The sequence below is a fragment of the Panthera pardus genome, unplaced genomic scaffold (genome assembly GCF_024362965.1).
Source record: "Panthera pardus isolate Hobbes unplaced genomic scaffold, ASM2436296v1 HiC_scaffold_11, whole genome shotgun sequence".
Taxonomy (NCBI): Eukaryota; Metazoa; Chordata; class Mammalia; order Carnivora; family Felidae; genus Panthera; species Panthera pardus.
The window spans coordinates 94,235,183-94,261,718 of NW_026526666.1; the positions used below are offsets into that span (position 1 = coordinate 94,235,183).

At 58.1% G+C, this 26,536-nt stretch overlaps 1 protein-coding gene across 2 annotated transcripts; it reads left to right on the forward strand.

Moving 5' to 3' along the window:
* Positions 1 to 643: 643 nt before the first annotated feature.
* Positions 644 to 25,869, forward strand: RCC2 (regulator of chromosome condensation 2). 2 transcript variants are annotated; one of them, XM_019461539.2, is made up of 13 exons: positions 644 to 741; positions 1,904 to 2,195; positions 7,768 to 7,861; positions 11,135 to 11,278; positions 13,578 to 13,709; positions 14,136 to 14,224; positions 15,466 to 15,580; positions 17,972 to 18,138; positions 19,585 to 19,765; positions 20,023 to 20,128; positions 21,029 to 21,101; positions 22,721 to 22,798; positions 23,445 to 25,869. In XM_019461539.2, exons 2-13 carry the CDS (start codon positions 1,911 to 1,913, stop codon positions 23,547 to 23,549), a joined length of 1,569 nt encoding a protein of 522 aa, XP_019317084.1. In that variant the 5' UTR covers positions 644 to 741; positions 1,904 to 1,910; the 3' UTR covers positions 23,550 to 25,869. The 2 variants fall into 2 exon arrangements, with proteins under 2 accessions (XP_019317084.1, XP_019317085.1); XM_019461540.2 differs by having other exon boundaries at positions 683 to 851.
* The last annotated feature ends 667 nt before the right edge of the window (positions 25,870 to 26,536 follow it).

Sequence of the window (26,536 nt, forward strand, 5' to 3'; positions counted from 1 at the left end):
AGGACAGGACTCTTGTCTTCTAGCTTTATATCCCCAGCACCTAGCACCGTGTGCCTTACGTGTCCCGGGGACTTAGCAAATATTTATGAAAACTTTCCATGAACACTAGCGTCCTTGGCCTGCATACCAATCACTGGCTAATTCACTCATAGGGCAAGTCTTCACGTAACCCTACCAGGTAACGGCAGCTTGCTACATACTGGGGACGCATCCGTAGGCAGCCAAAGCGCAGCTTCTCTCTGCACAAGAGATTATTCAAATCGTATTCATCCTTCATTCCAATCACTCAATTAGGGCACGTCCCTTGCTGGCTGATGCGTGAGCAAAGTAACTATTTTCCAGCGAGTGTCCTCAGGTGACCCGTCTAGACGTGCTCGGGGAAAAACAATCTAACATGTTCCTAAACCCCAAGGAAACCTCTGGCGCGCCGAGGACGCGCCGCGGACAGGGCCCGGGGCCCGCGGCGCGGCCTGCGGAAGGCGCAGGACCCGAGCGGGTGAAGGGTGGCCGCGTGGCGCCCGGCGCAGGCTCGGGTGGGCCGGCAGTCCCCCGGGCGCGGGCGCGGGCGGGGGCGGAACCGGGCCGCCGCGGGGTCCGCCGGCCGGCAGGGGGCGCGCGCGCCCCGGGCCCCGCGCCGCCCGCTCGGTCGCGCGCTCGCTTGCCGCCCGGCAGCACATGTGTTTCTGTTTTGTGTTGTAGCATTTGTTCTGGAAGCTCGTATTTACATTTTAAGTGTATCTGGTGAGTGGGCTGGAGCCCTGATCAGGGCCGGGGGGGAAAAAAAAGCCCTCCGGTACGTCTTTTAGTGCTCCTCTTCCGTTTTCTCTCCGGTTTCTCATCACTCCAACCAGGTAGGGACTGAAAATCAAAATCGACAACGTTCAGTTTGCGGGATCTGGGAAAGTTTTCCCCCCTCCCATCCCCCCCCTTTTTTTTTTAAAGGAGAAAAGGTAAAAAAAAAAAAAAAAAACCTGAGAAGGGGGGTTGGGGGATTGAATGAATAAAAAGGGGAAGGAAGGCGGATCCACGTGGTTTAATCGGAGACAGACAGAGATCCCATTGTTCAAAATCAATAAAAAAAAAAAAAAAAAGGCAGACAGGGCGAAAGCGCAGGGACGCTGGGGGAAAGTAGCGGCGGAGCGGGGCACTTTGCAGCCGGGATCGGAGGGACCGGCTGGGCCGCACGGTCGGGGAGGGGCCGGGAGAGTTGAGCACCATTAAAGTTTTTATTTTTCGTGTCTGTGCGAGCAGGTGTTTGGGGCTGGGGGCCGGCTTTATTCGCCCCCCTCTCGCCGGGGGCAGCCCACCCCGAGGGATTAGGCTAATTAGAGCCAGAGGTCGGAACCCCCGGGCTGGCGCGGAACTGGGGGCTCGGGCGGGGGAGGGGGGCGGCAGAGAGAATTGCATTTAATTGAGTGGGCTTGGGGAGGGGGGCGCGGAGACAAAAGCAGCAGGTGGGGCGGCCAGGGAGGGGGGGGAGCGCTTTCAAAGGGGGATCTTTGAAGTATCCCGGAGCCTTCTCTAATTAGAACGTAGAGGATCGGAGGCTCCTTTTTCTTTCCCTTTACTTTTTCGGGGACCAGGCTGCAATTGTGATGCGTTGTAGGCAAACCTAACTTGAGGATGGGCCGGGGGGGGGGGGGGGGGTCTCCATTTTTTTTCTTTCCCTACGCGGAATGCAGTCGGAGACCTGGGCTCCCGTGCGGGATTCCCCGGAGGAGGCGCGCCGGGGCCCGGGAGGGGCGCGATTTCCTCCCGGCTCGCCCCCTCTCCGCCCACCCCGCGGCCGCCACTTTGGGGAGGGCAGGGGAGGAAGTGGAGGCCGGTGGCTCGGCTGCGCTCCCCTCCCCCCGCGCAGTTTATAACCCGTCCATTGTGCGCCGCTGCCCCGTGTCTCCTCCAGCGCGACCATGCCCAGGAAGAAGGCGGCGGCGGCGGCGGCCTGGGAGGAGCCGAGCTCGGGCAACGGCACGGCCCGCGCCGGGCCCAGGAAGCGCGGCGGCCCGGCCGGCAGGAAGCGCGAGCGGCCCGAGCGCTGCAGCAGCAGCAGCGGCGGCGGCAGCAGCGGCGACGAGGACGGCCTGGAGCTCGACGGGGCCCCCGGCGGGGGCAAGCGCGCGGCGCGGCCGGCGGCGGCCAAGGCGGGCGGCGCGGCCGTGATCATCACCGAGCCCGAGCACACCAAGGAGCGCGTCGTGAGTGCGGGGCCGGGGGGTCCGGGGGGCCGCGGCGCGTCACTGCGCGTCCTGGCCGGGGGCGGCGGGGCCGGCGCAGGCCGCGGGCTGAATCATCGCCGCCGCCGCCGCACAACAAAAGGGCGCGGGCCGGGGGCGGGCGCGGGCCGCGGCCTAGCCGACCCCGCCGCCCCCGCCCGCGCGGCAGTTGGCCGTTGGGGCGCGCGCCCCCGGGCCCCCGCCGGGGGAGGGGCGGCCGGAGCCCGCGCCCGCCCGCCCGCCGGCGCGAGGGGGTCATGGCCCCGCCCCCGGCGCCGCGCGAGCCGACTCCCTCCGCCTCCCCTCCCCCTCCCGCCCCGGGAAGGGAGACTTTTGCAAGTTGTCTCGGGCCGGAGGAGGGGACGCGCGCGCGCGCCGGGTGCGGCCCGCGACGCCGCGGGCCCTCGCCGCTCCCAGCCCCCTCTCCCCCCACCGCGGCTGCCGCTCGGCCGGGGCGCCGCCGCGGGAGGGGGCCGCCGGGGCGCTGCGGGGAGCGGCGGTTTGCGCCGGGGCTTTGAGGTTCCCGCCGCCTCGGCTCCGGCGCTCCGGGGGGGCGGGGCCTGGCGGCCGCCGCGCATGCCTCGTGCGGCCCTGCGCCGTCTCGCGCCGCCGGGGAGGCGGGGGCGGTCGGCGCCGGGGCGGGGTGCGAGGGCGCATGCTCGGGAGAGCCCCCCCCCCCCCCCCCCCCCCGGTTGGGGTCGGGAAGCCCCCGGGGCTGAGAGGTGTTTGGGCTTTGTTCGCCGCTCGCAGTCCGAGGGCGCGGGGGCTCCGGGTGGCGCTCCCCCTTCCCCCGGGAGGAAGCATCAACCGTGCCCTGAGCGGGGCTGAATTCGCTGGTTAGAGTGGGGCCTGTAGATCTTAGTTGAGGTCGTGACCAACTCAACTCCTGCGCCTGCAAGACCCTGCGGAGCCGGAGATCTCAGCCCGGGGCCCGCGATCCTCGAAACCCACGGGCTTCTTGTGGGACGTGTGTTTGGGAGAGTCTCAGAGCTGACACCGGATTTCAGATAACCTCCAAAGAGTCGGAACTTCCGCTTAGGGTGTAGACGCTCTGGAGAGGCCTTTCGATGTCCCCAAAGGGCGTGTAAGGGTTAACAGTACCGGAGTGCTTTCCCCCAAAGGCGCTCAGTGTTTAAACGGTTAAAAATGATGCATTTCTTCATCCACTTAACTGATGAGGAAACTGGGGCGCAGAGTTTCAAAGAGCCTATCCCAGCATCACACGGAGGTGGATTTCCACATGGGCTCAGGTGTTTTCTGATGGCATCCTTAACCCCTGTGCGAAGGGGTCCCGTGAAAATGTTTTATGACTGCCCTCTCATTGAAAGGGTCAGCCCATCAGATGGTAGAGGAGAGCCCATGTCAGTGGAATGTCTCACCTGGCGTCTGGGACCGGGCCGGTGCCGGGAACTAGCCACAGCATTGAGAAACTGGGGCGCAGGAACGGCTTTCCCTTGACAGATCTCATTCTCTGTGTGGGACTGTAGCCATTGGCCGCTCCAGTCCTGGTGTATTAGGAGGAGACTGAACAAAAAGGCCAGCTGAGCTCTGCCTCTGCTGCGTTCTCTGTGCGTGAGTTCCTTCAGCTGCAGGGCTCCACTCCGCCTGACTGAGCGTGAGCTTTCTGGTCCTGAAGGAAGAGATTCTGACCCCAACACCAAGGTTCGCCCAAGAGTGTGGTCCCAGAGGCTCAGTCTTCAGAGGCTCAGGTCCTCAGGGGCTCAGTCGGTCAAGGGTCTGACTTCCCCTCGGGTTGTGATCTCACAGTTCATGAGTTTGAGCCCCGTGTGGGGCTCCGGCTGGGCTGACAGCTCGGAGCCTGGAGCCTGCTTCGTATTCTGTGTCTCCCGCTCTGTCTCTCTCTTTCTCAAAAATCAATAAACATTAAACAAACAGAAAAAGAGTGTAGTTCCAGGGAGAGTGTGTGCAAGGCACACATGACTCTCCACCAGCACTGTGCGTGGCTGGCTTGTCTGGTGGGAACGGCACTTTCTCAGTCTCACTGAGCGATTCCTTTGATCCCTGGGGGTAGACAGACCGGGCAGTCCCCCGCAGCTTGCTTTTGCTTTGTATTCACATCTCTAGGATCTTTCAGATTCTTGGTTCTTCTGTACAGATCTACGCGTACCTTCCCCCACCCCCTTAAAAAACAAGGGACCTGTTGAGCATTAGAGCGGTTTCCTTTGGACCAGTCCGCACCCTCCTAGGCTCAGCGCATCTAGGATACTGAGGGTTCAGATGCCTCATGGAAAGTGAGTATGCCGAGGTTTAAGTTCTTGTTAGCATCTTTTGGGTTGGGTCCGGAGTCCAGGCCAGGCCCTGGTGGGTCTCCTGCTTGGCCCCAGGTTCCTGGGTTCCAGGGGAAGCATAAGGTCGCCTTCTGCTAAGCCGTCCCGCCCCAGGCTGCCAGCAGCCCCTAGCTTGTTTCAGAGAAGGTTTTCAACCGCTGTTGAGGGCTTCCTGAAGGAGGTGTGTGTGAGAGCGGCTGCCAGGAGTGGTCTGGAACCATAAGCTGCATAAGTTGGACTCCTGAAAGGTGAACCCAGATGCTTGTGTGGTCGAGGGGCAAGGTTGCCGTGAGTAAGTAAAGGTGGTGTATTTTTGTAAAACATTTCATAGGATTTCAGTGTCAGGAAGTGCTCCCTTCGGGGTTTATGTGCAGTGCTGTGAGGTGAGCGTTTTATGATGGTCTAGGGTCGATGGCTTGTGAGCTCCATAAGCCTGTAGGCGACGCAAACGGCCTTGGCAGAATCCTGGAAAACCAGTGAGTGTCCCAAGCCGTCCGGGTCTTTGTAGTTCCTTCAGTGTTGGTTTGCTGAGGTTTTGTAGACCCTGAGACAGGTGTGCTCCATCTGAAAGGGCCTGATCGATACGACTGAAAAGCGAGCTTGAAGTCTGTTTCAGTTGATAGCCCGTTAGGAAACTTGTCATTGCTGCCATCTCTCTGAACCATCTTCTCTCTGCCAAGGGTAGCGCTTTTTTAGAAGGATGTATGTTAAAAGGTTGACTCTCAGCCTCATGAACATGCTCCTTGCACTTGGGCAGTAATTCGAAAATCGCTTTGAACCGGAAACCCCATTTTGTTGATCGGAGAAACTCTGTGCGTTTTGCTGCCATGGCCATTCATCTCGGCCCAGCTCACGGGAGGCAGCAAGGTGAAGTGAAATTCACTCATCCTGTTGGGGAGACTGTTTGACCGGCTTCGTGGCCACCTGGCCTTTAGGCGCAAAAAGCAATCTCTTGGCCCATCAGGGAAGGTTGGATCATACCTTGCAGGGTCACCTAGCCTCCGGCTCGCAGCCCTGACAGCCATGGGGGGTCCTCTGGCTGGGAGCCAGCAGGCTTTGGGGTCTTTCCTACCTGATGGCCTGGCTCAGGTCTGTGACCAGGAGGGACATCACAGGTCTGTGATCTATAGGGCGTTAGGAGTTGTCATTTTAATTTTTTATTTCGTAGAAGGTAAAGGGGAGAATTAAATTATGGACAGAGTCGGCGACGGATGGCAAACAACTGTATGGATAATAGCAGTGAAATCTAGTCTGTTACTTTGACCTCATGTGTGAGGACGTAAGGCTTGTGATGTAAAAACCTGAGTAAGATAAGTTTCTCTGTAGGAATCAGACCACAGAGACTGGAGTAGACTCCACTGACCGAGGCTTTGCACACACCTCGTATCAGGAAGGTGGGAGTTTTGTGTGAGCACGTAGCTGGCTAGATGAGCCAGTATCCATGGGCACCTGCTCATCCGTGCAGCTGCTGGCAGGCGCGGGTCACAGAGGAAACCCGTCCCTTCCCCGGGCCAGGGCAGAAGGTCCGGCCATCTGATGGAGTGGCAGAGGTCCGCAGGGGCCACCTGCAAGCTATTGCTCTAGCAAATGCCTCTCGATGTCACGGGTTGATGGTCACATTGCCGCCCCCCCCCCCCCCCCCCCGGGGCTCCTCTGCCCGCCTGGCCCGGCAGCTCGTCCCACCGTGCTTTAGTGCCCTCCTTGGTCTCTGCTCCCCTCTCCACGCACACCTGAGAAGTGGTGCGGAGCTGGCCGGTGACCTGGGCAGAGACCCAGGGCCGCCCCTTCCTTGGGGAGCTTGACGAAACCCACTGGCTGCTGCTCATCCTCTGCTGTTGTAGATCTGTAGAATGTTCCAGCCAGGCCCGCCAGCTAAACAAAGAAGGGGAGATAACCAAGGGAAACTAGGCTCCCGTTCAAGTAATCCGAGTCTGTGGGTGCCGTGGGGTGGGACTGCCCTGCGATTAAGGTCGTTCTCTAAATAATTGAAGCCTGGTGAAGCCCTTCTCCATTCATGGCTGTTTGGCTCCCCTTCGCGGCTGCTCTCTCTGCCCGCAGGACATGTCCTGTAGATGGACTGGCTTTCTCCAGCCCAGTAAACGTGGGTGAGCATGGCGGGGTCTGTTCTGTGGCGTGACCGAGGCCTCAGGTTTGGGTCACGCTGAGTCCCCGCGAAGGTGCGTTCCTCTTAAAAACGCATGCGTGTGGCCAAATGTCCCGCCAGGGCCACCACCGCCTAGACGTTAAGATGACTGGAACTGGGTGGCTTTTTTTTCATCAGGCCTTCCAAGAACAGCTCTGTAAATGGGAAGAAACTGTTCTCTTCAATGTTCTGGGCTTGGTGCGGTAGGGGATGAGAGGGACGTCCCCTTCCCCGGCCCGTAAGGAACCTACCGGTGCGTGGTTCAGAAGTGAGTCTTTACCTGACTGCTGTTTGAAAGTGTGCAGCAGACTGCTGAGGATATTCTAATGAGGGCCACCCCAAACTGGATAGTGGCCTTTTAAAGCAGTGCGTATTCCCATCGACGGCCCAAGGGCCCCACACGCTCTGTGTTGGGCAGCTGAGGGTCTGGACCGGAGTACCAGGGTCTGGAACCCTCCCTGTCCCACTCACTGCCGCTCCCCAGGCTCCCAGGCCAGCAGTGGGGATGAGCCCAGCCCCATCGAAGCCAGGTTCTCCCATGTCACACGGTGCTCTGATGATTTCCCCACAGAAAGGCGCCTGGCACCGCGGGGCAGCACCCGGAGGGAGGGTCCAACATCACCGGTGACTCGGGGCTCCCAAGGCTTGGAGTCACGTGCAACACCATGTTGGCCGTGGGCAAAGCAGACCTAGCCCCAAGGTCATCCGTTGTAATTCTCCCTGTGTGCCACCGTAGGCCTCCTGCGAATACCCGTATAGGCAGTTGGCAGGGTGGAGGGGAATGCCATTTGGTTGATTTTTTTTTTTTTTTTTTTTTAATGTTTTTTTACGTTTTTTGCGAAAGATCATTCTCAAGAGAAGTCAAAGGGTAACAGTGAGCCTGGGCATAAGGAACGAGCTGCTGTGGGCAGGTTTGGGGTTATGCACACTGATGAGGCAGTGACCACCTCAAGCCTCCATTCGCTGTGCGAGCTGCGGGGGGGGGGGGGGGCGGCGGCGGGGGGGGGCATGCGAATAACGAATTCCTATTTTTTTCTTTTGTTTCTGGCTGTCGTTGGACAGACTTAGAAAGCTAGAAGCCACGTTGCAAGCTAATACTTTTTCTCTCTCCCTGTCTCCGTAGAAACTCGAAGGGTCTAAGTGCAAAGGGCAGCTTTTGATTTTTGGGGCAACCAACTGGGACTTGATTGGTCGAAAAGAAGTGCCTAAGCAACAAGGTAGGAGGCGTGGTTTCCGAGTTCTCCCGCGTGACTCTGTGATTCTGGGTGATTCTGGCGGGCGTCCGCCAGGTGGGTCTCCTCTTCATTTACAGAAGTGACCAGAGAGGCCAAGCAACCTGTCCGAGGCCACAGAACCCCCCCCCCCCGGGGGGCTCCCAGAGAACCCTGGTCTCCCGCTTCTCAATTCTGTGCTAACAAACCCGATTGCATTTAGGATTAAACGGGAAGATTATAAATAGCCACCAATAACATTGACCCCTTCTTTCCATTCTCCTTCTCACGTCAGTTATTTTCATGAAAACAGAGAGGCTGGTCAGACATCCAAGACATTTGTCACGTACCGCATGTCAGACTCCTTAGACGTTACAGAACTGAGTTCAGTTCTTTGTTAGCCGTCAAATTATTGCAGGAACTGGTCGGACAGAGCAAGTGACGGTGTGTGGAGTGGAGGGAGCAGAGGAGTCCCAAGAAAGCAGCTTTTGGTCCCCGGTGGCTTTTAGTGAGTTGATATCTTTCCTCAGGCAGCTACTGGCCCGTCGTGAAGCTGGCACATCGCCACATTTTATGGCTTCTTGATTTCATTTGGAAAGATTCCCAAAGTGCTTCCCAGCATCGCCCAGTGAACAAATATTTGCACACTGACACTCCCTGGTGCCTCAGGACAGGCAGAGAAGGTCGTCTTATTCCGTGAAAACGGCAGGGGTTCCCGACGGGCAGGGCCCGCTTCCACCCCGCGGCTGGGGGGCCAGGAAGCCCCTCCTGAGGGGTAGCTGATGCCTCTGCAGCCCTGCCAGTGGGCCACGTCCCTTCGCAGTGCTCTTCCGGCCGGTGGCCCGCTCACGGTTCCACATCGGGCCCAGGGAGGGAGGGGAAGTAGCCGCCAGAGGAGAGCAGAGCTTGGGCTCTCGTGTGGGGCGGGATTGCCCGGGCCTGGCTCGACTCCCCGCACCCCTGTGAGGCAGAGAAGGTAGGGAAACCAGCCTGTGGTTAGAGATCTGCTTTCACGGCCTGGTTCAAGGCACTCCGGGCCTGTTTTTAGGCGTGCCTTTGTGTCCTTTCCCTTTCCGGCTTTTGCTTCCCTGATCGGTCTCCCTTTAAATGGAGTTTTATGTAATTAGATTGACCTGTGTCAGACCTTTGTAAGTATCTTAAAATACCCCTTGGCCCTCCGTGACCTTGCCGGGGCACTAAATGCAAGGGCAGGGGGTTTGTTTTACCATTGGTGCAAAAGCCGAAGGAAGGAGGGCCTCCCTTCTGTGTCTCCTGGCCTCCTCGGAAGGCGAGCTCGCCAACCCCCGTGTGCAGGCTGCCCCAGATCCCGTTGGGTCGGCACGACGCCCACTTCATTTACAGATTGACACGGCGACTTGTGCTCCCTCTCCTGACCGCCAGCCTGGCCGAAGAGCCGGGACTGCGGCGGGGCACTGACTGTGGCTTGGATCGCCCTCCCAGGCTTCCCCGGAGGCTGGGCCCCCGGCGTCTTGGGCACGGGTTGCCCCGCAGCTGCCGTAGGGAAGATGCTTTGGCGAACCCGAGCCATCTGGCCACCTGTGAGGCAGGTCCACTCAGCGACGCCGGGGCAGCTGCTGCACCGCTCACCTCCGCGGTGTCCCCGCACGCTGTGTCCTGTTCCCAGAGATGACACACGTCAGTCGTGCCCCCAATTCATTTTGCCTTCACGATAGACAGACTTGAACATAACCCGCGAAGGCTGTCATTTTCGGTCTGCTCTGTCGCAGAGAATTGTTGGGTTTTCTTCCTTTCCCCTTTGGGTAGCGAGGAGTGTCTCAGGGCGGAGAAGCTCAGGGACTTTGCTGTGTGCCTTGATGACCCCAGGGCCCGCCGCCTGATGGGGGAGGGACTTCAGCTTCCCTTTGCCTGGGCGGCCTCTGCAACTCATGAGGATACGCTTGGCGCCCTCTGCTGGTGGGGCACGGGCAGCGTAGGTTCGCAGATGCTTTTCCTCCGGTGCCTGATAACTGATCAGCCTCCTAATCAGCTCGGACATCGAGATGAGTGTGACGGTTGACGTGGCAGCGGCTAGCGTTTCATAATGGCCCCCACGGGCCTCGAAACGTGTTCATGTCTCTGTCCTTGAGAACCCCAAATTAAAAATACTAAGCACAAAATTGGCCACACCCTGTCTGTCAAAAGGGAAAAGAGAGGGTTTTGAAGGAGGCAGCTGTTTTCTCCTGCCCACACACCCTCCAGTGTTCCTGGGTGTTCCCTGGGTGCCAGGCACTGGTGAGGCCCTCAGGTTGCTAGGACTGTGGAAGGCACGTGAGTGCAGTAGGCTGAGTGCTGCGATCGGCCTCACGGTTCTCGGGGAACCACAAACTGTAGGGGGATGTGGTCAGGGAGGGCTTCCCAGAGGAGAGGGTGCTTGATACGAGGTTTTAAAGAACAAGTGGGGGGGTGGGAGGGCGCCTGGGTGGCTCAGTTGGTGAACGTCCGACTTTGGCTCAAGTCATGATCTCGTGATTTGTGAGTTTGAGCCCCACATCGGGCTCTGTGCTGGCAGCTCGGAGCATGGAGCCCGCTTCAGATTCTGTGTCTCCCTCTCTCTGCCCCTCCCCCACTCACACTCTGTCTCTGTCTCTCTCAAAAATAAATAAGCATTAAAAATTTTTTTTTATTTTAAATAAAAAAAAATAATAAAGCACAAGCAGGGGACGGGGAAGGGCATTCTGTGGGAGGGAGTACACGGGCAAAGGCAGGGGGCCATGACCTGGCCACTGCGGTGGGACCCCTGAGACAGGAAGCCACGTAGGGGGAGGGGTGTCAGCCGTTCCCCCTGCACAGAGCCTGGTAGGTGTGCGAGGAGGGCAGGTTGTTCTGGGGAGGATGGGGACACTCAGACCCCAAAAGGAGCCTCTGGCTGCAGGGGGGGAGGCTGAGGTGGACAGCAGACGAGGGAGGGTGACGTTGGGCATAGGGGGGAGGAGACCGGGGGTCCACCGCCAGCTTTCCTGGGTTGGGCTCCCAACAGGAGGGAGAACACCGTGCCTTTCTGGTCAGTTGCACGTGGACGTGCTCGGTAGCCAGTGCGCGAGGGTCTGAGGTCCCTGTGGTTTGGGGGCCCAGACGCAGGTGGAGCAGGTCGGGGTTGCAGACTTTCTCCTTGAGCGGCCTCCCGGCGCCGGGGGGATGCCGCACCCCCAGGGTTCTGTGTCCCAGGAGACCGAGCCCCTGGTGGCTGGCGACGTTTCTCGGGGTGCTTTCCGCCAGCCGGTCCCCGCGGGCGTCTGATTTGCCTTCCTCCCTTTGCAGCTGCCTACCGCAATCTCGGTCAGAATTTGTGGGGGCCCCATAGATACGGCTGCCTGTCGGGGGTCCGGGTGCGGACTGTGGTGTCGGGTTCGTGTGCTGCCCATAGTCTCCTCATCACCACGGAAGGGACGCTGTGGAGCTGGGGTAAGTCCGGGCGGGGGCGGGTCAGGGTGGCTCATGGAGGCGGCCCCCCACGGGGCTGACTTCCTCCCCCTCCGTCTGGTCTGCCTGGAAGGGTGGCCTTCTTGCAGCCGTATTTGCTCCGTCTGATTTCCGGCTGGTCCCTCCTGTTTCCCGCCAGTGCATCCCCTTCCTCCACTGCCCTGTCATGCTCTTGTACACGGCCACCTAATTCTCTGAATCCTCTTTTTTAAGCAACCTTTTCCTGAATGTTCTGGCTGAATCTGGATCTTTCTGATCTTGAGGCACCTAGAATTGAATTCCTATTTTAGGCACGTCGTCCCCTGGGCAGACAGCCCCCCCTCCCCCCCCCTTGCTTTGTGGCTCAGTGTTGACGTAAGACCTGTGTTCCTGCCACTTGAAATGCCATGGGCCGCGTCACGGCATCGGCCACTGTGTCCCTGCAGTCCTGTGCCTCTGTTTCCGGGGATCACAGGCCCACAGGCTGGGTTGCTCGGTGCCTCTTTCTTACTGGATTTCCCGACAGCTGAGAGCGCTTTTTCTCAGCCGGGCCGGTTTCCGGCTGCTGGACCCCCTCGTGTGCGCCCCTCGGCGGTGGTGTCCTTGCCGTCCTCCGGTGTCCCCTCGGGAAGGCTTCCACGCGCTGCCGCCCCTTTCCTCTTCCAGATTGTTGATCCAGGTACTGACTAAGGCTCAGTTTAGCCCCACGCCCTGTGGTAGTTCCTGGAGTCTTCTTCCAGCTGGGTGTGTTGGCAGTGGTCCCCACCCTTTGTTTCTGGTCCTTTGGCTAGCTTTTAGTCCATATGACTCCTTTTTTATTTCGGTCTGTTTGAACGATTTTTTGCAATTTCATGAGCTGCTGTACCAAAGTCCAAATATATTAACATCTGTTGTCTTCGCTGCACTCTGCTAATTTTGTGATTCTGTTGGGGGAAAAAAAAAAACCAGCTAACAAGGGTGTCTGGCCCAAATTTAAACTTTAGTCTCTGGATGCCATGCTGACACGGCCGCGGTGTTCATTTTCTCCGACTGGCACAGCGGCATGTGTCCCCGTCCCCCCCCCCCACCGAGGACCCCTCCTGCCTGGTGTTCTGACACCGAACACAGCAGCCTGTCAGAGTTCCGAGCTTGAAATAGCGGATTTCTGATCTCTTCACCGAATTTCACTTACGTGGTGCTTCTAAAACTGTCCCCTGTGCTGACCCTGCGGGTAGGGCATGATGCTGGAGGCTGGCCACTTAACTTGGCCCCAGAGCAAAGACCCGTGTCCCGGTGAGCAGACTTGGTTGCCGCCGAGGGTGAGGGGCCGGGGGGGGGGGGGGGGGCAACCGGTTCTGCAGTCAGCCACAGCCAAAGGCACGGGGCGTTGTCCGGTGTCTGTAAGCGTCAGGGCTCAGCCCATCGCTCTCGAGGGGTCCACGCCTGCCAGCCCCCCAAGCGTCTCGGGTGGCCGAGAAGCTGCACCCAGCACCCATGCTGGGTAGAGTGCCCTTCCCGGTGAACTTGGACCGCTCCCGGTAGAAGCGGGGTTCTGCCGCTCCTGCTGGTGGGGGGGGGGGGGTGCTGGGATCTGTGCGGGTTTGAGGGTGGAATTTCTCATAGCCGGCCATTAACTTCTTTCTCAGGACCTTAGGAGGCTTGGGCCTCACCTTCGTGGCTCTGCTCTCCGTGTTTCCTGTGACAGAGGTCACGTTCATCGTCAGGGAGGGTGTGAACTGCCCCTCCCTCCCAGTGCCCTGACTTCTCTGGCCCCGTAAAATCTTCCCAATATGTGGCTCCCACCGTATGGTTCTCTCGGCCAGGGGGACCCGTGAGGGGCCCGCAGAGTTGCTTGATTTGGAAGCTGTCGTAGCCCGTGTTGGAAACGAGGGCAGGTGTAGGGGCCGGAGCGGAAGAGCTTTGGAGCCGAAGAGCCTTGCCAGGGGCTAGTGTCTCGTGGAAGGTTCTGGCAGGGGCCAGGGCGAATCGAGCAGCAGAGCCTCAGAAAGTGCTTCGGGCGGGGGGGGGGCAGCAGCTGCCGTCACAGGAAAGGGGGTCAGAGAAGGTGAAGTAGATGGCAGCGGCCCGAGGAGAGGTCCCTGGGGAAGGCACCGTGGATCTTCCCCTGGTCACCCGGCCCCATCCGAGCGGGTCTCGAAAGGCTGGCCGTTGACAGAGGAGCCGGACCCGGACCTTTTCTCCGCCTCGATCTCCGCCACTGAGTGGAGGGCACCTTCTAGGGGACCCCCACACGTGCCTGCCTCTTCCGTGACGCTGCTCTGGCCACCCTCTCTTCCCTCTGCGTCTCGCTCTTGATCTGCAGGTCGAAATGAGAAGGGGCAGCTGGGCCACGGTGACACCAAGAGGGTTGAGGCCCCCAAACTCATTGAGGGTCTCAGCCACGAAGTGATTGTGTCTGCGGCATGTGGGCGGAACCACACCCTGGCGTTGACGGGTAAGGAACGGCGGGTTCCTTCTACATTTGGCACGAGGCCACAGGACCCACCTTGGGCGCGGGGACAGAGCCGCCTCTGTGGCTCTCGGTCAGGATCAGAAAAGTGCCCAGAGTGCCCCAGGGGTGGGCCTCTTGAAGCCGCTGGCAGCCTCAGCTGCCTGCCTGCCTGCCTGCCTGCCGGTGTAGGAAGCCCGTCCGGGAGGCGGAGGCCGGGGCCGTGCCCTGTGTGCCTCTGCGCTCTCGTCCCCGGCTGTGCGGGGGTTTTGCTCCGAGCTCGTCCGCTCCACGCGCTCAGGACAGCGTCTCGGTTGCGTGCTCTTCCTGGCAGAGGAGCTCTTTTTATGGTTTTGGAGCCCTTGATTCCAAACCCAGTTCAAAACCTTCAGTGTTCTTTGTCCCTTTTGTGATACTGTTCTCTCCTTCCAGAAACAGGCTCCGTGTTTGCATTCGGAGAGAACAAGATGGGGCAGCTGGGCCTCGGCAACCAGACAGATGCTGTTCCGAGCCCGGCACAGGTACCCGCTCCGGTCTTGCGGCTTTTCTCTTTGCTGTTGTGCAGAAATTTCTGCGGTGGGACCAAATACCTCTCCCTGCAGTGTAACTGATGTCTCGTAGAAACAGAGCCTAGAGTCTTTGAGTGGAATGCACACGTTACAGGCTTTAGAGCAGATTTAATATATGCTCACGGTTGAAACACACACCGAGAACGATTTTTCTCTCTCACGGAGAGAATTTGTTACAGAGGCCTTGTTCTTCAGCCTGTACTGTTCCAAAGAAGGTGAGAGATGTTCTAGGGATGGGATTTGTCAGCATCTGCAAAGACTTGTTGAGTTTTGACCTTGTGTGAAGTCCCCTGCCAGGTGCCTAGGACACAGACTGGAGTCCGTCTTTTCTTCCTCAGGAACGGAGGGTTAAGTTGGGGAGGGAGGACTCGCGCCTAAAACGTGACTATGAACATAAAACAGCCAAGTGCCAGTGAGTGTCTGGTTTAATGATGAAGGCAGGAACTCAGATCGCTCGTCTCTTAAAAAGAGACCGTGGGCAAACTTAACCTGTGGTTTGAACGATTTGTGGAACGTCTCCGTTTCATCTGCCACCCGCTCCGAGGAGGAACAGTTTCTAAAGGAAGCCAGGACCGACGGGCAGGGCCCAGGACTCACGCTTCTTGGCGAGGGCTCTCCCTGACTGATGAGTGCAGTAACACAGTTTCCAAGTACTGTCTTAGATGTGTTTCCCGAGCCCACGCTAAGTTCCTCGGGGCCTTGGCTGTCTTCGTATTGGCTGTCTTTGAGCCATTTTATGTCTCATCCACACCTTCGGTGGAGACCAGTCAGGCCATTATCTCTGCGGAGGGTGAGGGAAGCGCGAGAACGTTCCTCTCGAAAGTTGAGGCTGAGCTGCTAGTGAGTAGGTGAGGTCTGGGGGTCACATGTGGGTAAGTTTCTGTCGCTTTCACCCTCCTGCCCGTGCTGGCCGGCTGAGGAGTGAGTGCGTTGACTGGGCACAGTGTTGGGCATCTGGAGGGATACAGGGATCGGGGCACGATCAACCCTGTCTTGGGATTCAACTCTGCTGGGAAGGTGGGGGTCACAAGGGTGTTTCTTAACCTGCGTCCTAAGCTTTCGCCTTCAGAATTGCTGAGTCCGTTAAATTTCCTTTGTAATCTAGTAATTGTTTCACACTGACCTACGAGAGGTGGAGGCTTTTTATCAGTCTTTCAGAAAATGTCTGAGAGTCTCCTGTCTTGTCTTTTCAGATAATGTACAACGGCCAGCCAATTACCAAAATGGCCTGTGGGGCTGAATTCAGTATGATAATGGACTGCAAAGGGAACCTCTATTCCTTTGGGTGCCCTGAATATGGTCAGCTGGGTATGGAAACATTTTTTTAAAAGCTCTGTAATCTAACTGCGTATCTGGAGCCAGAAGTCGGTGTGGGCCTGCACACACATGTTGGAAATGTGGGTAATTGATCGCAGATAATAGCCTTGATCCATTAAGTGGATCTCCCATTTACTGGGACAGCATGTCCTAACTCACAGGGTTGTGGAGCATCACAGTGGCTTGGCCTTAATGAGTAAGTCAGGCTCAGTCTGACAAAGGATTCTTTTTTCTGATAATGGGAATTCATTTATATGTAAAAGGATTTCAGAGTTGTAAAAAAAAAAAAAAAAAAAAAAAAGGCGCCTTCATTCGGTTTCATATTTTAAAGATTTGCCTTTATTGAAAGTGAGAAAATTACACAGGATTAAGTCTGCTCTGCAAACCCTGGTCTGGGCGATTCTTTCAGGTACACGCATGAGCCCCATTCCGTGTAAAGTGCCAGGGATCCCTCCTGTTTTCGTCCCTAAACAGAACGTACTCCTCCAGAAACACATTCACTTCTATCTCATTGAGTAGAAAGGGAGAACTCAGAAAGCGGTTCTCAGTAAGTGGAAAATGTCTCTCGATCCTGATTTTACAAGGTCTCCATTTTCTTTTCCCATCTGACACCAGAGTGTTTTTTTCCTTCTGGCGCCTTCCCACACCCCAGCCCTTTGCGAGTAGGAGGTGAGGAGTGGGCGCCCTCTGCTGGCTCCCTAGCTGCATGCCACCCCGGATCCGCCGCGGCCCCCGGATCTGGGTTGCTGGGTCCCCACGTCATTAAAAGCAGACAGATGGAAGAAGGTATAAATAGAACAAGGAGCATCTCGCTGGCCTTAGACTTTAGGGAACAGTGACTTTGTGAAACTAAATATACCTCAAGTCAGAAGTGAATAAGAAAGAACAGCCCCTTACGCACATTTCAGTGTTGGTTGCCAGGGAGTTGCCAGAGGCTGTTGGAGAAACCGTTTCCATGGCCACAGGCCCCGGTGCCATCCCCAGCCCCGGGCGAAACACCGGAAGTGTGGTTCCGTTCAGCTTCCGGAAATGTGTCTGCTCCCCTGCTGCCTCTGGCTGCCCCAGATCTGCGAGCAAGCAGGTGGATTTTCCTTCAGGGAGAGCCACACGATCTCGGTGACCATGATAATGGCTGATCGCTGAGCAGTTGCCGTGGGCAGGCCGCTCTTGGAGCACTTTGTACGGACTCCCCTTTCCCTGGGACATCCTTCTTCAAAACTAGTTTGAGAAACTGGCTTTATGTGTATCTGTGGAATCCGCTATACCTCTCAGCTTTCTTTGCAGCCCGCTTTGAATCTCCTGGTCCAAATCCAGAGAGATCCCTTGTAGAATTAGGACATACGATGTAACCTTGGAGAAGTGGATCCCGGCACATCCGCTCGCCCCCACCCCCTCTCTCGTGACGCGTTTACTGGGTCAGGCAAGGCGAAGACGAGAACCCGCCATTAGCTACGTTGTAACATCGTAGTGCTAGGTCTGGGTTACTAGTAAGTCATAGAACCTCAAGTCTCAGGTTGTGTGTTGAACTTTTTCTGTCCGTCCCCCCGCCCCCCCGCCCCGGGGCCAAGTGGGGCACAGACCATACTCAGTAGACCATTCCTTCGAATCGGGAGCTTCTGACTTTGACCACAGCTGACATTAAGGTGTGTGTTACAGCCCATTCACGTCAGAGCACGAACAAAGAACTTTTACAAAACAACGTCCTTGTGTGGACAGTGTCCTTGGGTGTTCCCTATTCTGTCCTATTCATTTTTTTTTTTAACATTTATTTTTGACACAGAGACAGAGCATGAACGGGGGAGGGCCAGAGAGAGAGGGAGACACAGAATCCGAGGCAGGCTCCAGGCTCTGAGCGGTCAGCACAGAGCCCAACGCGGGGCTCGAACTCACAGACCGCGAGATCATGACCTGGGCTGAAATCGGACGCTTAACCGACGGAGCCCCCCAGGCGCCCCTCTGTCCTGTTCTTTTTTTTTTTTTTTTTTTTTTTAACATTTTTATTTATTTTTGAGACAGAGAGAGACAGAGCATGAACGGGGGGAGGGCCAGAGAGAGAGGGAGACACAGAATCGGAAGCAGGCTCCAGGCTCCAAGCCATCAGCCCAGAGCCCGACGCGGGGCTCGAACTCACGGACCGTGAGATCGTGACCCGAGCGAAGTCGGACGCTCAACCGACTGAGCCACCCAGGCGCCCCTGTCCTGTTCATCTTTAAAAACTAATTGGTTTCAACCCCTTAGAATCGATTTCATGACACTGAGTGGGTTGTGCCCCAGATGGAAAAGCATTACCTTGGTGGGCAGACTTGTCCCGCGAGGCCCCCCTGCCGGGTTGGGGCGGGGTGCCGTCAACTGCTGCTTGACCCCTGGCTCTGGTCGCCCCAGGACACAACTCGGACGGGAAGTTCATCGCCAGGGCGCAGCGGATAGAGTACGACTGCGAGCTGGTGCCCCGGCGGGTGGCCATCTTCATCGAGAAGACGAAAGATGGGCAGATTCTGCCAGTCCCAAACGTGGTTGTACGAGATGTGGCCTGTGGCGCTAACCACACGGTAAGACTTGGGGGTTTCTGGCTTTTCCTCTGCTTCCCGAGCCTCACCTCCGTGGGGAGGCTGTATGTGTGCTGCGGTGTCCCAGCGCTTGGCTTCGGCTGGGACTTACTTCATTCTGGGAGTCCGAGACCTCCCGCCCTTCTCCCCGGGCTTTGTACCACTCAGGTGGCTCCGGAGCGGGTTTTCCTTTTTTCTTTTTTCTTTTTTCTTTTTTTTAAATTTGTTTTGAGAGAGAGAGCATGAGCGGGGAAGGGTCTGAGACAGAGAGAGAGAGAATCCCAAGCAGACTCTGCGCTGTCAGCACAGTGGGGCTCGAAGTCACGAACCCTGAGATCACGACCTGAGCCGAAATCGATTCAGACGCCCAGCCGACTGAGCCACCCAGGCACCACCCCCCCGCCACCCCCCATGGGGTGTAGATCTTCTGTTCAGAGTCTCTCGGTAACTTCTGTAGACGTAGTTAAAGGACAGACTTTTTGGTTGGACTCATGGTGTCTTTCTGGTTTTGGCCTTTGTCTGACAGCTTCACAGACTTTTTCTGATCCCCCGTACGGACAGTGTTGAGTGGTTTTAACTGTGGGGGCTGTGTCCTTGCAGATCACTTGGGATAGATGGCGATACAGTTTCTGGATATGCGTCTTTCTATCTGTATTGCCTTCTCGCGGTGGTTTTGCCCAAGGATGCCTGCGAGTCAAAAGTTGGCTCTCTGCTCTGTGGAGAGAGCACTGGGCTGGGAGTCCAGAGACCAAGCTGGTCTCCTGCTGTGTGTGGCTGACTGGCGAGTGACCCTCGGGCACGGCCTCTGGGATGCTTTGTCTGGTGCTCAGTGATGTGGACCGGGAGATTTCGGTCCCCTGGAGTCGAAAATCCGTGGTTCTCTTCTGCCCAGTGTCGTCTGGGAAAGCAAAGGTGGATCCCGTGCTGGCCTCTTCCGTCAGATGGTTTTGATGGGCTGTCCGTTTTGAACGTTGAAAATGCCGCGAAGGAAAGAAGATCAGCCTTAAGTTGTTTCAATGAAATTAAGTCCGTGTGGTCCCGGCACCAGTGACCAGATGGAGACCACCTGCGAACGGGGCATCCAAACCAGAGTCCCTGCAGGCAGGCAGGCCTTGCCTCTCGGTTTTGTGCGGTTCTGTCTCCGTGGAAGGAAACAAGCCTGCTCTCTGGAGACCCACCCACCCTTTTGCTTTTGATGAGGCGTGAAGGGGACTTGAGGCTTAAAGTGGTAATAATTACGGACGGAAAGCCGCGTCCCCAGCCGAGAAAAAGAGCAAATGCCCTGTTGCCTCCGCCCCCTCTCCGCCCCCACCGTGGGCGCCGCTTCAGATTATCCTGCTTCTTATACCACCAGCCGCAGCAACAGGCTCTCTGGAACGGAGTGATGGCCCCCTCGTCCCCTCGGGTTAGGAGGCCCGCTCCAAGCCTGCGTTTTCTCTCCGCCCGCAGCTGGTCCTGGACTCTCAGAAGCGCGTCTTCTCCTGGGGCTTCGGCGGCTACGGCCGGCTGGGCCACGCGGAACAGAAGGACGAGATGGTGCCGCGCCTGGTGAAGCTGTTCGACTTCCCCGGGCGCGGGGCGGCCCAGATCTACGCCGGCTACACCTGCTCCTTTGCCGTCAGCGAAGTGGGTGAGTGACCCCCCCCCCCGCCCCCGCCGCCCTGTTCCCCCATCGGGGCCTCGGGAGGAGAGTGTCTGCAACCAAGTCACGGCTTTCCGTGGCGTGGCGGGTGGGCAGCCCCGTAGCCCTTGGCACGTTCCCGGGCCGAAACCCCCGCGTTCTTCCGGCCTGAACGCCCCTCTGTTGCCGGCGGCGTGCAGCGCTCTTGCCTTGCTGATGTCACTGCAGAGGGGAGTTCAGTTCTTGGTACGTGTGCCTCTCCCCAGGCGGTCTGTTCTTCTGGGGGGCCACCAACACGTCCCGTGAATCCACCATGTACCCGAAGGCCGTGCAGGACCTGTGCGGCTGGAGAATCCGGAGCCTGGCTTGTGGGTACGTGGCAGTGTCTCCCGGTGAGCGGGACGTGTGTCCCCTTCCTGTCCCCTTCCTGGGCCCGGAGGACACAGTGGGGAGGGCGCCTCTTCCTTTGAGCCCCCCGTCCCCCAATCAGGGCATCAGACGCACCAGGGTTCGGGGCGGGAGGGGCTGTTTCAGGCTCCGGGGGTTGGTAGGTCCTAGAACAGAGGCTTTGTCTTGCTGCATCCACAGAAAGTTCCCTTGTAGGGTTTTTTACTCCTCAGAGGCTTGGTGTGCTTCGCTCGTCTGTGCAGGTTAACGGGATTTTAGCTGGACATAGTGGTAGGATTTTGGTTACCCCGACGCACGGAGAAGAAACCGTCTTTTAAGCCCGAGCTTTTCGGTTTATTTTGAGGACACCTCAGACGCCATTGAGTGAGGTAGCGCTTCTTGGTGAGGAGTCCGATTATGTTAATCAGCTGCCGGGTCGTTGGAGGGGAGCCCTGTCTCTCGGGGCAGGGGCTATGGCTTTAATCTGCCCGGATGTCTAGCCCCGCCCACGTCAGTTTTTGTGGCGTTCTACCCGCTTTAGAGTCAGCTCTCTGCCCTGATCTGATGACCTCTTTTCCCGGTGTGTTTTCCCCGCCCCAGCCCTCAAACCAGGCCGAGGTGAGGTGGGGGGAAGGCCTGGGGCCCCGGTTCCTGGCACCCTCTCGGGGCTTTGCTCTGGGGCCCGCACGGGACGCTGTGCAGGGCCTAGAAGCCCGTTGGCCTGGCACGTGTTGCCGGGAAATGAGTACCTCTCGGTGTTTAATGGGGGTACTGGACTCTGATGCTCACGAGCCACACCCTGCTGTTGAGCGGGCAGCCTGCAGGGAGGGTCCGTGGCGGCTGGGGCTGCCGGCCGCGCTGGCAACATCCTCTGCCTTTTCGCAGGAAGAGCAGCATCATCGTGGCCGCCGACGAGAGCACCATCAGCTGGGGCCCGTCGCCGACCTTCGGGGAGCTGGTAAGCGGGGGGATCCGGTCTGGGCTCTCTGGGGCTGCCTCCCGCAAACCCTCAAGAGGAAAACGGGCATCTGCGTGAAAGGCCGAGACGCTCCCTAGTCTTTGGTCACATCGGCTTTCAGAGATCCTTCGGTGCCTCTCAAGTAATTGTGAAAGTCTTTCGCATCCTCGTCGTAAATCTGGAAATAGGGAAGTTTCGGGTCTCATTTCCCCCTCGGTTTTGCAAGCCGTGGTTGCATATGCCGGTGATGGGGGAGAGGGGTGGTTTCTCTCATTCCCTCCAGGAGGGTTTAAGTCAGCAGGCTCAGCGGGTCGTTGGGCCCCACGCGGGCGGTGGTGAGCAGGCGTCCTGTCTTCCTGGTTTTCTCCTGCAGCCACGGGGCCGGCCTCGCAGGTCATTTGGGGACGTTCTTCTCTCGTTTTTCCTAAAAAAGTCAAAGTCTGTGTTGCCTGCTTTTAATCTCCGTTGCCTGCCTGATGAGAACTGATAGCCCTCGGTTTCTCACACGTACTTGGCCTTCCCCAACCAACTGTCTGATTCTTGGGTTCTGGTGCCTGATGAGTCTTTAACTTTTAATTTCTTCATCAGGAACAGCTTGGCTGTGGAGCTCGGCTGGCGGTCTGCCCGTTCTAGCTGCGATTTGATCCTCAGCCTGACTCTTTGTTATTTCCTGCGGGGAAGGCGGTCTGTTTCCCTTCCCGCCTCGCTCGTGGGAGGGAGAGGAGGGAAGGCAGGGCTCCTTGGTCCCTAAAGCCGTCTCCGGGGCTCGGTGGCCTGGTCCTCGGTGTTCTGCACCTACTTTGGGTCTGGGGCTCCCTGGGGGCCCATGTGCAGCTGCCCCTCAGAGTCAGCTCCGGGCAGAGCCTCGAAATCAGGACACTGAACCTGGCCCGGGTTTCATGGCTCATTCTTAGAACAGGACAGATGTCTCTAGGGCCTGTCAGAGATGGAACCCATGTACCGATTCAGCCACCAGAGGGGACCGAGCGGGACTTTGGGGCAGCTTCTCGGGGTTGAGGAGGTGGCCTGGCATCTCGGAGGCAAAAGCCTTCACTGTACGGGAAGGTGTGAGAGGGAGTCTGGTGGCAGAGACGCAGCTGGGAAGGGAGGCCCTTCGTCCCCAGCCCCGTCAGCCTCTCGGTTCGACCTGAGGGGTCTGCTTGGCCCTTAAAGGCCCCCGTGTCCACGCTCTCTGCGTGACGCCCTCTGCGTGGTCCTCAGGCAGAGCCTTCTGTCTCTGGTGTCCTGGAGTCTGGCGGCGGGTGGGGGTGATTCAGTCTCCAGTCTGCGGGGCGAGGGTGGGGACGGCCAGTGGTGTTGTGACCTCATAGCCCGAGGGCCACAGCAGCCGACTCTTCGTGTGCTCGTGACGGTGCTGTCTCCTCAGTGACAACCCCCAGAAGGTGCTCACGATAGCAGAAACCCCCAGAGGTTGTCAGGGTCCTCAAGTGGGGAATCAGCCCCCTGTGCACAGCACTCGTGTGCGCTCTCGTGGGTAGCTGTCCTCCCCTCGTGTCACGCGTGGTGGGGCTGTGGTGCGGGGTCCCCAGCAAGGTCGCCGTCGTCCCCTTTGTGGACCGTGCCGCAGCGAGCCCAGTCCTGTGTCTCCGCTTTGCCAGGGCTACGGGGACCACAAGCCCAAGTCCTCCACCGCGGCTCAGGAGGTGAAGACGCTGGACGGCATTTTCACGGAGCAGGTGAGCACGCGCTCCCGGGCCAGGGGGACGCGAGAGGCGCCCGTGGACGGCACCCGACTTTCCTGCTCCCGGTCTCGTTAGCCTGGCCGAGGCTGGTCTGATGGCTCCTCGAGCGGCTTTTCTGCTGCTTTGTGCTAGAGGCCAGCAGTAGGAGGCACGGGGGCGTGCCAGCCGGGCTCAGTGGCTGTTCTCGCCCTGAATGACTCTGGCCACAGGCCGGGCCCGGCAGACTTGTTCTGGGGACGAGGGCGTCGCTCACGTCTGCTTTGTACCTTCGGCGGAGCCTGCGCCCCATCGGGCCTTAGGGCAGATGGCGGGGCAAGGCCCCTGCTGTTCCGTCCACCGGCCTGCCCGCCCTTGTCCGCCGATACACAGATGGGGCGGGTGCCCTCACACAAGGCGGGATTGTGGTCCAGAGAGGCCCGGGAGCAGGATCCCCGTGTCCCCGCCAGTCTCTGCTGACCGCGTTGAATCCCTGCCTGGTGGCAGGCTGGAAGGCTTTGGTTTTGGCCAGGGCTCTTTAGCAAAGGGCTTTTGTGCGGCCCAGGGTGGCCAGCCCAGCTGACGGACGGCCTGTCGTCCGCTCCCCCCTCCACGACGGGCCGGCGGGCTCCGCTTACACCCCAGCCCCGATCTGTTCCCCCAGGTGGCCATGGGCTACGCCCACTCCCTGGTGATAGCACGAGACGAAAGCGAGGCCGAGAAAGAGAAGATCAAGAAACTGCCAGAGTACAACCCCCGGACCCTCTGATCGTCCCGGAGCCTTCTGCAGCCCCACACCTCTCGCGGCAGCTGTCGGTTCCAGTGCACTGGGACGGGACGTCGAACAAGGAATTTTCAGAAAGCAAAAGTTGACCGAAGGTGCATTTTTGTTAGACTCCCTGCGGTTCCGTTTTATAAGCGATTCAACGTCAACTACCTTTTCTGTATGCTTTCCAAAGTGGTTTTTTTTTTTTTTCCTTTTCTTTTCATGTTGAATTAAAATATCTGCTCATAGTTGACTTACCATTCCTACAAAAGAGGCAGAAACTTTGAGCAATCTAGGGGTTTTGTTTTTGTTTTCGTTTTTCTTCCTCCCCTAAATCCACTTCTCAGAACACCCCTTTCCAGCTGTAACTAGCGTTGCGATCCGGGCGGGTGTTCCCTGAGAGGAGTCCCCGTGGACTCAAAGAAACGTCCCTTCTGGGAACCGGCGGCCGCAGCTGGGCATAGACAGTGCTGGTGGCGGATCTCCATCCAGAATCACGGCCGCCCGCTTCGGGAGCATCGGGGTCACCACTTCCTGCTTCTTGTACACCGGCTGAGGCTGGCGTTCTGTTTCTCTCCTTGGCTGCTTGTAAGCCCCATCGCCTTTTGGCTGCAACATTAGTAGAATCTGCCGTTTCCCCCCTGGTGGGGGCTTTGGGGTCTGTGTTTAGCCATTTTTATCTACTTTAGCTGTAAAAGAAGTCCAAATGAAAATCAGGTGATTGTGGACCCAGTGGGGACTTGGGGGTGGGGGGGGGGGGTGTGGGTGGGCAGACACGGGGACAACGTATCTGGTTCAAGGGCGGCTTCCAGGCTCCTTAGACGAGCCGGGGCCGCCTCGCCAGCACTCGCCATTAGAGATTGATCAGCCAGCAGTGAAAAGTGCATTCTGGAGTCCTTGCAAGGAAGGCTCAGCCCTTTATGTACCAGCCTTTACCACCTTCGTGCTTCTGTCTTTCTCCCCTGCCGGATCCTGCCGGAACGGGCCCCCGTTTCTGAGACTCGGGCTCCTGTTCCACTAACCCAGCTCTCTGGTCGCATTGCTTGGCCGTGGTACCAAATAGTTGGGATTCCTGAAGAAGTCCCCCTTCCCCGCGTGTCTGCGCAGATCTGTGACTGCCACCCCCGTTCCCGCCAAGTGCCCTCTGCCCGAGCTCGTCACCGGTGTTGCGCTGCTCTGCGTGAGTTACGAGGTGCCTTTCCCGGAACCCCTCCTCTCACTTGGACCCAGGAGAGGCGACAGCTCTGGCTGGGGCTCTTGTTTTCGAGAGGGTCTGGACTGGTTTGGGTGCTTTAAAATAGATTTTTTAGTTCTGTGGTGCTTCTGGGGGGAGATGGGGGTAGAACTTCAGTGTGAGACTTGGGTGGATGGGGAAAGTTACATATTGGTCTTTTTTTATTCTTTGCTTTGCCGTTGTTACCACTTGTCAGTGTCTCGATGTTAAAATGCCAAAAATGATCTAGTCGTCGTTGCTTTTTTTCCCCTGCCCGTCCCCCGTCACGCCTTACGGCGGCCTCTGCCTTTTCCAGGGCGTGTGACAGGCTCTGTCCCGGCCGGTCCCACCGCCTCTCGAGAAGAGACCGGCCTGCATCTTCCTTAGTCTGACTTCACGCTCATCTTTGGCCTCCCGTGTCCGTAGTCCAGGGGAGAAGCTTCTGCACCCTCAGAGCTTTTGCCACACTAACCTGCTTTGTCCAAATCACCCCAAAAGTACCATCTCTCTCGCTTCCGTGCGTAAACCCGTCCGTTTTCCTAAACACCGGTCTCCTTCCTGGAGTGGGGCTTAGGCGCCTGCGCCCCTGGTACCCGCATATCTGCCCCCCCCCCCACCCCCGGGTCGGGTTGTGCGGTCCCTTTGCAGGAGCTGCCCTTGGCGAGGCAGGGCTCCGATCTTCCAGGGGACTAGTCTGAAACCTGCCACCAGCCTATTTAGGGCCCCCGGCCAGGGACAGAGCAGCATACACATACCTTCAAGTGAAGACGGCCCCATTCTCTGCCACAATCACTCCTTTGGGCTTAGAATTTTAAAATGAACTTCCTACTGGCGGAAAAAAATCATGACAAGTGCGAGGGGGTGGTCCTGCACCCCAAGAGAAAGAGGGGCCCGGTCTGGGCACGGACTCTGCACCAACCCCTCGGGCATCTGACCTGTCTTCCAGCTCAGGAAGGAGCCTTTGGGAGAAGGAGTTTAGGGCGAAGGGGGAGAACCTGAGAAGAGGTTGTGATTTGGTCGAAGGTGCCTGGTTTAGTGCTGTAATTGTCTTATTTTTTTTTATATATATTTCTTGGAGTAAACATTTTAAATAAACGACATCATTGTTTACTCTGTTTTGGCTTTCGTGCTTCTTTTTCGGACACAGCAGCTCTGTTTTTCCTCTGCTCCCTGCAGGTGCAGCCCCAAGGCTGAGGCACGCACGAGAAAGATGGGCTTCAGGGGAGGTCGGGGTTGAAGGGGGGCAGAGCTCCCCACTCTCCCTGGAAACCCGTGCCCTTCAGGGAGGGGTCCGCCCTGCACTTGCCCGACTCAACAATGGCATTTGTATCGGCCCCGCTCGAGCGTTGGGGAGGAGAGACCGGGCATGGAAAGCACCGGAACAGTGGTAGATTTCATAGACCGAGAAACACGTGTTCTCCTTTCCCACCACCCGTTCCTAGGGGAGCCTGAGCCCTAGTGTCCCACAAGCCCTGGTTGAAAATGTGCCCCTCCGGGCCCCACGTGGGCCCCTGGCTGGCAGCCAAGTGTCCACCAGGGGGCACTGAGGAGCCAGGCAGGTCTGCAGAAGCCCCAGGCACTCCCTGGTGTGCCCAGGCTGATCCCCTGTGTCCTGAGAGCAGCACCCCCAACACACACACACACGCACACACATACAGGCGTTGCCCCCTTTCCAGTGGAGCTTCCCATCAGCACGAGGAGGAGCAGAGTGGGAGCAGCAGTGGTTGGTAAAGTAAACGTTCCTCTGAGGTTTAATGGCATCTTTGTGCCACCAACC